At 35.4% G+C, this 9,160-nt stretch overlaps 1 protein-coding gene across 1 annotated transcript; it reads left to right on the forward strand.

Annotated features, from left to right (window-relative positions):
- The first annotated feature begins 315 nt into the window (after positions 1-315).
- On the forward strand, positions 316-6,049 carry LOC125826077 (disease resistance protein RPV1-like). The gene is made up of 5 exons (XM_049505377.1): positions 316-827; positions 2,440-3,544; positions 3,891-4,169; positions 4,287-5,111; positions 5,231-6,049. The coding sequence occupies exons 1-5, from the start codon at positions 316-318 to the stop codon at positions 6,047-6,049; spliced, it is 3,540 nt and encodes a 1,179-aa protein (XP_049361334.1).
- The last annotated feature ends 3,111 nt before the right edge of the window (positions 6,050-9,160 follow it).

Raw genomic sequence — 9,160 nt, forward strand, 5'->3', positions numbered from 1 at the left:
TAAAGGAGAATATGATACATAAATTGAAACAACTGACTTTAAACACCTCAGAATATCCAACAAGTGATTTTAGAGGGGGGGAGGGGAAGGGTCGGTTAGCTAAATATGTCACTCTAGTCTGCGTGGCGACTGCTGTATGGCTATCAAGACATATGGTCGACATAATTTGTGGAATTCTTATAGAAATTAAGGTATGTAGGGAAGTATATGGAAGGCCTCTGCCTCTATATGATGACATGTCGTGGATTCCTTTGGTCACCACTCACCATAGATTAACTCTTTCTCCAATTTCATCTAATACTAAAATTTGTGTCTATGGCTTCTAATAGTATTATAATTCCCTCATCCTCCATGCCTCCACCTTCATCTTCATCCCATAAATATCATGTTTTTTTGGGTTTTAGAGGGGAAGACACACGTAAAACTTTTACGGACCACCTCTATTCAAATTTGGTGCAAGCTGGAGTTAATACATTTAGAGACGACGAGGAGCTCAGAAAAGGCACAGAAATCAGATCTGAACTGATTCAAGCTATAGAAGATTCCATGATCTCCATTGTTATTTTCTCAAAAAATTATGCATCGTCTAGCTGGTGTCTCGATGAGCTTTTGAAGATACTTGAGTGCAGAGAGCAGCATGGTCAGCTAGTTATTCCTATATTCTACGACGTTAATCCTTCTGAGGTACGTAGACAAGCCGGTACATTTGGTAAAGCACTTGCTAAACACGAAAACCGTTTTGGGAAGGAGAAGGTAGTAAGGTGGAAAGCCGCTGTCAAAGAAGCTGCAAATTTATCGGGACGGGATTTGCAGAACGTCGAGGACGGGTACTCTTAACTTCCTCAAACTTGACTTTTTAACTTTTCTATACTGGTAGCTCACAAGAAACTTTAAAAACTATCTAGTCACCTAAAAGTGAACTACAGACAGCCGATAGTAAGTAGAACTAGTCTCCGTCCCATGGTACCTGTTGCTGGTGGGAGGTGGCAGGTATCCCATGGAATTAGTCGATGTGAACGAAAGCTAGTCTGGACACCATAGTCATAAAAAAAAAAGTCTCTATTTCACACCCCTACAACTACTATAAATTTTATATCTAAAGATAGTAGACTTTTAACACAATACAACGTTAAGAAAAAAGAACATATAGATCATTATCAGTTATCACTATACTCATACGAAATATTCTCAAGTGAAAAGAAAAGGAAAACATTACCAATTCACATCTGTGATGGATAATCAGACAAGATCATCTTTCTTTAGTCACTAATCTTCAATGGTCAATCACCATAAAAAGAAACAGAAGACTAAACCTGTATAAATAGAAAAACAATACAACAAACATTTAGAGTGAATGTAACTCAAGAGTTATCATGCTGAAACAATTCGGATATCAAATTTATAGTTGATTATAGTGTTCCTGAGAAAACTTTCTCTTCTGAACCAAAATAGCGGTCCTCTTATCTTCTTTTTATAAAGCAAATCGACTTCGACGCTTGAATAATCCACATTACTTTTGCTTCTATTGGAACACAAGATACCCCTTTTCTGTGGAATAAAAAAATCATCCAATGGATTTCATAGTTCTTTTATATTATTATCCAATGTGAAATTGTAATTTGTCTAGGAGGCATATCTAATTTTATTCCCAATCCTAATTTACCTCTTTCCAAGTAATCCCTCTCTACTATAATACCTCATTATGTATTAGTAAAAGTTAACGTAGGGGTCGTTTGGTAGCGGGATAAGAAACAAGTTATACATATATTAATTTTCGTAAATACAACGTTTGGTTGATAGATAGGAAATAACCTATTCATGTATAAAATTAATATGCTGTTTGTTGACAATTTAGAAACCCGCATAACTAATACATGTATAAGTTATGAGGAAATCTATATAATATTTTATGCAGGATAAAAGATGGAATAATTAATACATGTATGACTAATAAATGAATAATTAATAGTTGCATAACTAATAACTGCATAAAATAATACATATATTCACTCATAATTAATCCCTACATTTCTATACCCTGCACAATTCTAACCAAATACCAAAAAACCCCTTTAGTGATTAGAACGTCAAATTAAGTCCACAATGAATTATATATATTTCACCAAATTTATTAGTTGAATTAAAGTTGTAGTTAATATTAATTGATATTTTAAATATTACAATTTATCCAACACGTATTTTGCTTCTTTGAAGGAAAATATAGTTTACGAAGGGTATAAAAGTTGTTCAACATTTTAAGAATATTTCTGTCGTTCAACAATTAGCATTTTGACATGCTTGCTTTGTTATAATATAGAAAATTGACCTAGAAAGTAAGATAGACAAATACAATCTAGTTTATATAAGATAAATAAATACCTTTCTCTCATCTTGGTTAATTAGACTTTAGACTAATTTGTCTTGAGTTTGATTTTCCAGGCATGAAGCAAAATTCAACAAGAAACTTGTGGAAGAGGTCTTAAAGTTAGTAAACCCCACATGCATACACCTTCCAAGACTGGTAATTGGGCCTAATTCTCATGCAGCGGGAGTTATTTCTCTATGCGAATTCTACTCATCAACTGGTGTCTGCATGTTTGGGATCTATGGGATGGCTGGCATTGGCAAAACAACTGTTGCCAAAGCCGTCTACAATCAAATCCACAGGGGGTATGAAGGTTTCTCCTTTGTGGCTCACGTAAGAGAGCGCTCGGAAAATAACATGCTTCACAACCTACAGGAACAACTTCTATCTGAGGTTCTAAAAAGAGAGGACTTTAAAGTCCAATATAATGTTGATAAGGGAAAATGCCTAATCCAAGACAGACTTGGTCAGAGGAAGGTCCTCATTGTTCTGGATGATGTCGATGACATGAGCCAGATAAAAGCATTGGCAGAAGAGAGAAGCTGGTTTGGTTCGGGGAGCACAATAATTATAACAACAAGAAGTGAGCATTTGCTAGATGATGTTGGAGTAGACTATAAGTACGAGGTAACAAGGTTGGATGATTTCTCTTCCAGGCGACTCTTTTGTTTTCATGCTTTCAAGGATACTACTGTACCCGAAAATTTGGATCATGAGTTGGTGAAAGACATAGCACATCTAGGTGGAGGGGTTCCTTTAGCACTCGAAGTTTTGGGCTCTCTTTTGCATAAAAAGGACGATCAAACATGGAGAAGTACCCTCGAGAGCTTGAAAAATCTTGCTCATCACAGTAGTATTCACAAAGCACTCAAAGTAAGCTATGACTCACTTGATGAGAACTCTCAGGAGATTTTCCTTGACATCGCGTGCTTTTTCATTGAAGCCCAAGAACTTTATGCTAGTCTTATATTGACCGGTTGTGATCGCTCTTTCAGCTTGGGGAAAGGAATTTTGACCGGAAGATGTTTAATCAAAATCGAACAGAATCGTTTGTGGATGCACGATTTAGTTCGAGATATGGCTAGAGAAATTGTTCGTCGAGAGTCACTTAATGAGCCTCATATGCGCTCTAGATTGTGGTTTCATGAAGATGTTAATTATGTGCTACGAAAGAACAAGGTAAAAAAAAACCTCTTTCCTGCCATTGTCTCTTACATTTGTTAGTTGATCTGGAGTATAGAATATGTGTGTGCATCTATTGATATTCTCTCCATTTCAATTTTATATGGTGGTATTTGACTGTGCACAAGGAATTTTTAGAAAAAATGGACTTTGAGACTTGTGGTCTTAAATATTTAAGAACATTTATGTGACTAAGGGTAAAATGAGAAGTTTAAAGCTAAATCGTTTCCAAACACAGAGAGTCTCATTACATGATGTTTTAAGCTCTTTGAAAAGCAAAATAAGCAATTATAACTGAATACATAGAAGAATAACAACGTATCCTGCACTGTTATGATGACAGGGTAGCAATCTGATAGAAGGCATCAGCGCCATCCATCCCAAAGTGAAAGATTTAACTGTTAACACAAAGTCCTTTGCAAGAATGGATAGGTTGAAAATATTTCAAGCAAAAGGAATGAATTTTACTGGAAGCTTCAAAAATTTGTTTGACGACCTAAGATGGCTAAGTTGGCAAAATTTCCCTTTGAAATGTTTACCTACTGATATTCATCTAACCAAACTTGTGGCTCTGGACATGCAATATAGCAACATCATGGAAGTTTGGCAATCCACCATCAAGGTTTACTGCTAAAAATACCCTTGTTCTTTTTAATTTTTTCAAGGTTTAGATATAATACAATTTTAGATTAAACGAACTATAGATACTAATGAATATATTATTGTTTCTATGTATCAGCCCCTGGAAAACCTGACACATCTAAATCTCAGTCATTGTCAACGACTAAAGCGAACTCCTGATTTTTCAAGGGCGATAAGTCTTGAGACAATATTGTTTACAGGTTGCTCCGAGTTGGGTGAGATTGATTCATCAATAAAATATTTGGTGAAACTTGTTTACTTAAATCTGGAAGACTGTGTAAGCCTCAAGAATCTACCAAGCAGCATTTGCAAGCTAGAATCACTTCAACATCTAAATATGTCAGGTTGCTCGGGTCTACAACAACTGCCTGCTGATTTCGGACACTTGAAAAACCTAAGAAGCTTATCATTACAAGGATGCAACAGAAGTTTAAAGGCTCAATCTTGGCTGACTTCTATTTTATCTTATGTACCATGGGCAGGAAGTAGTTCATCGTGTCCAGAGAGGTTGTTGCCACATTCCCTTTCCCGTTTAAGTCACTTGACGGTGCTCAATCTCAACGATTGTAGGCTTTCAGAAGCAGATGTTCCCACCAATCTTGGGAGTTTAACCTCATTGAAATACCTGAATTTAGGAGGAAATGATTTTTACACTCTCCCATCATCCCTCTTTTGCGACCTATCTGAGCTAGAGTGTCTTGTCCTGGATAATTGCAAGAATCTTCAAATGTTCTCACTACTTCCTTCTAATCTGCAAGTGCTCCATGCAAATGATTGTTCATCCATTGAAAGTCTAGACATGTCCAATTACAGGATACTGCCACAGCTCTATGTATCTAATAGCGACAGATTGTCCGAGATTAAGGGCATGGAAACTATCGAAAATGTTGAATATGTTCGCATAGAGAGCAGTAGCAAGCTGGCATGACGTTTCTTTAATGAAAGTTTCTTCCAGCTGGTTAGTTAGTTCCTCTATTCATCTCATCTTTGTACTATTACAATTAAGTGCAACTCACACCATTTATGTTTTATTTTATGCAGACAGGAGAATGTGATAAAGATCTTCCTTATCCAAGCAGCTACTATATTGCAGGTAGCGAGGTTCCAGAATGGTTCAGCAACCGAAACATAGGATCTAATATAACCTTAACAATGCCACCAAACATAGAACATAACTTCCAGGGAATGATCCTTTGGTCTATCTACCAGTTCAAATACAATGGAGCTTTTCAATATGGTCCTATCATAGAGGTCGGTGATCAGACCAATAAGGTTACATGGGTCCTTGGCTTCCCTGAGATTACTGTAACCGCTGACAAACGTTCTTGGGTGACCTTCATACCACGAGATTACTTTTGTCCTGCTTTAGAAGGTGGAGAACAAATTACATTTTCGTTCAGTATCAGAGAGCAAGGATATACAGGGTTAAAAGTGACAAAGTGTGGCGTCCATCCAGTCTATGCAACAGCAGGAAGAACATTGCCAAAACTCCAGTTTCGAGATCCTCGGAGTAATTTTGAGGAAAGGAGGTTGATACCCTTGTGGAGACCATCATCCATTGCTGGAGTAGGACATGTTATGTCATATCATCTTAATAATGGCACTGATGATCAGCACATTCAGAAAGTCATATTTAACGGCCTTCGTCTTTCGCAAGCTGGTGATGGGACATCTTTATTTCACAACATCATCGGCACACCTTTCCATGTAAATCACGCGAACTTTCGCCAGATTTTGCAGGAAGCATATGACCATAGTCGACAGAATACAGATGATTGGCGAGATCTATTTTGCGATGTGGTAGTCGACCAACAAAACAGGTTAGGCTTGGGTGAAGGAAGTTGGAACTGTTGGGTCTGATGACAATTCTGGCAGGAAAATACACGCCTTGAAAATGAGTAGTCTTGAACTTTTGATGCAGCTTGCCCCGTGGGAAAACCTTCAAGGTCAAAGTTCAAAATCTCTTAAACTTGAAGTTCTTCCCATAAGGCAAGTGAGGTCAAAAGTCCAAGACCGTGGTTCTTGTAGATTACCTTGGTTAAAGTGAGACAAAGGGCCCAATGCATTAGGACTGACCTAATGGTAAATATTAAAGACAACTAAGGGCCTACTGGAAACAATCTCTCAACTTTTTCAAGGTAGGGGTAAGGTTTGTGTACACACTACCCTCCTCAGACCCCACTTGTGGGATTACAGTGGGTCTATTATTATTGTTGTATATGAATAAATACATGTAAGCTTCAATTAATTAAAATGTGATTTTGGTTTCTTTATGTAGATAATATGTTATATTTAGACTACATTCAGAATTATATCTTGCCCTTAATATGGAGTAATAGTATAAAACTAACATACCACAAGGGTAATGAAAACATATCATATAAAAACTTTACCAGCAAATCAGAATCAGTAGTTGGCAAAGAGAAAAAGGCAACAATGCAGGTGTCCTTGAAAGTGGCAACAATGTTTGCAACACGGAACACTACTTCATCTCCCTCGTGATTCGTCAAATGGTAACATCTTCCTTGGTCTCCTTGATCTTTCTCCTACCTGAGTATGAACCAAATAATAGATGAGATGAAGCTTAACAATATACTTCACGAAACGAAAAACAGTAAAAACAGAAGTATCTTACTGTATCGGTGTATCCTACAACTCAAATGGTCAAAAATCTCTAACAGTAGAAGTTAAGTCTCTTACTGTTCTCTACTTCAACAACTACAATTACGCCTCCTTAGTGTTTTCTGCTACTCAATATAATGGCCCAAAATGCAAAGGACTCAAATAATTAGTCGAGGAGTACACAAACTAGCTCAGACACCATGGTTATCGGAAGCAAAAAAAATGGTCCTTTCATATACATCATAGAACAAAGTCATCAAGCAAATAAACAAAAAAATTGTCATTATTACAGAGTATGAAAAAACGAGACTTAATCCAAAATGCTACAATTTCAACGATAAGTCCGCATCTCCAAAAAAAAAACAAAAATGAGGAGTTTTGAGATTTTATTTCGACTTTTTCTATGCTGTGAGCAAATTAGACTTTTTACCAGGTGATTCCACGTGTTATTGCTCTCGCTGATTCTATAATCGAAACACGAATTTACAATCGGCAAACCCTAACAGCTCTTTCGCATTCAATTCATAGAAAATAAACAGCATAAATTCGACTTACAATCACAAATAAGAACTATAAAAACTTACTTCGTTTTTGTAGTTTCTGATTCTGTGGAGCTTTTGCAGAAATCATCATGCAAACAAGAGAATTTGTGGCAATATCTGCTAATGTATTGAAGCGATTTAGGGATGTTAAGAAGCAAATTTTTGGGGGAAGAAGAGGAAATTTTTAAATGGAAGTTATAAAATTTATTTAGTTCGATTGGCCTCTAGACAAGAAAAAGAGGGAATGACCCGATCCACTTACAAATTAAAATGATTTTTTCGCGCGAGTTTCATATATCAACTATTATTGTTAGGCATAATACATAAATTGGACCCTAAACTTGGCATCGAATTTTAAGTATGACCTCTAACTTTCAAAGTGCACAAGTAGGCACTTCAACTATCCAATTCTTAAACAAAAACGCACGTGAATCCAACCTGGCATAACGCGTGATTGAGACGCAATTCAAGAGCATCAGGGGTATTTTTCGAGGCACACAACAGTTTTTTAAAAATGGAAATGACAATTTTACCCTTAATGAATCTCTTTTAAATATATCTTTATTTTTTTCAAATCAAAATCCCATTTTTCTTCTTCTTCTTCCTAATTCTAGTACTCAAGCTTTTTTTCTCTTTTTGTGCACAATTTCTGGTCGTTTTTTATGTAAAGGCTTCTAATTTTTTTTGTCATTGTGTAAAAAGAGCTATAATGAAGATTTCTTGGTCTGCAAATAATTCAGGTATAAAAAAAGTGAATTTACATTCATAGTGACAGCTTCTACCAAAAATAAACTTTCAAAAAGCAAAAATTAACATAACCAGACTAAATTGAGGAAGAACAACACATAAACATCCAAAAGATAAGAACTTTGACCACAAATCTTCACAATTTTACTTTGATTTGCAAAGAAATTAGGGCTAGGGCTCCGCTGATGTTGAGTGAAAATCAAGCAAATTGGGAAAAGAAAATACGACCCTACCCTTTTGTATTTTAATTTCTTCTTTTTTTAAATTATAAAATACGTGTAATTTTTTAATTACGTGGCAGCCATTGAGTGGCTCAATAAGCCACGTAGGAGCGTTTGTATATCACACAATTTGGCTGTTGGATTCGAGTATTTTTTTGTTTAAGAATTGGATAGTTAAAGTGTCTACTTGTGCACTATGAAAGTTAGAGGTCATACTTAAAATTTGAAGCCAAGTTTAGGGTCCAATTTATGTATTATGCCATTATTGTTATGATTATTATTTATATAAATTATCAATTTTTTTTGTTTATTAAAATGTACTTAATATTGAGTTGGTTAAATATTTGTTCTTAATCAATATAAAGAAAGTGATAGATGATAAATAAATCAATATATACTTATCTGGATAATTATAGTGTGTATATCTATTTGCGTAGATATATTGAATACACCATAAAATACATATACAAAGAGAAAGAGGAATGAAAGAGAGCAAGAGAGAAAAGAAAGAAAGCATCACTGAATTTGTTATCTCGTATACAACCTCTTAACGAGTGAGATACACTATATCTTATTTAATACTAGAGCTACATTATGCAAATATTGAAAAAAATCGTTGCATTATAATTCTCAATTGAAAAGATCATGGCATGACAATACAAAAATATGGACACGTATAGTTGGTGCTAAAGGAAAACTTTACCATATGTTTTCAAGAATTGTAAAATAGAATTAGGATTTTCTGATAATGTAATTTTAGGAATTTTACATAAAAATTCTAACTAAGAACTAAGCATCAAATAAAGGAAATAACACAGCAACAAAAAAACTAGGTAAAA

The sequence above is a fragment of the Solanum verrucosum genome, unplaced genomic scaffold, assembly GCF_900185275.1.
Source record: "Solanum verrucosum unplaced genomic scaffold, falcon-dt-bn FXZP01000125.1, whole genome shotgun sequence".
NCBI classification, from domain to species: domain Eukaryota; kingdom Viridiplantae; phylum Streptophyta; class Magnoliopsida; order Solanales; family Solanaceae; genus Solanum; species Solanum verrucosum.

Coding starts and splice junctions, on each gene's coding strand:
- LOC125826077 (XM_049505377.1), top strand. CDS start 316: ATGGCTTCTAATAGTATTATAATTCCCTCATCCTCCATGCCTCCACCT. Junction 828..2,439: donor TTGCAGAACGTCGAGGACGG/GTACTCTTAACT, acceptor TTGATTTTCCAG/GCATGAAGCAAAATTCAACA. Junction 4,170..4,286: donor TTTGGCAATCCACCATCAAG/GTTTACTGCTAA, acceptor TCTATGTATCAG/CCCCTGGAAAACCTGACACA.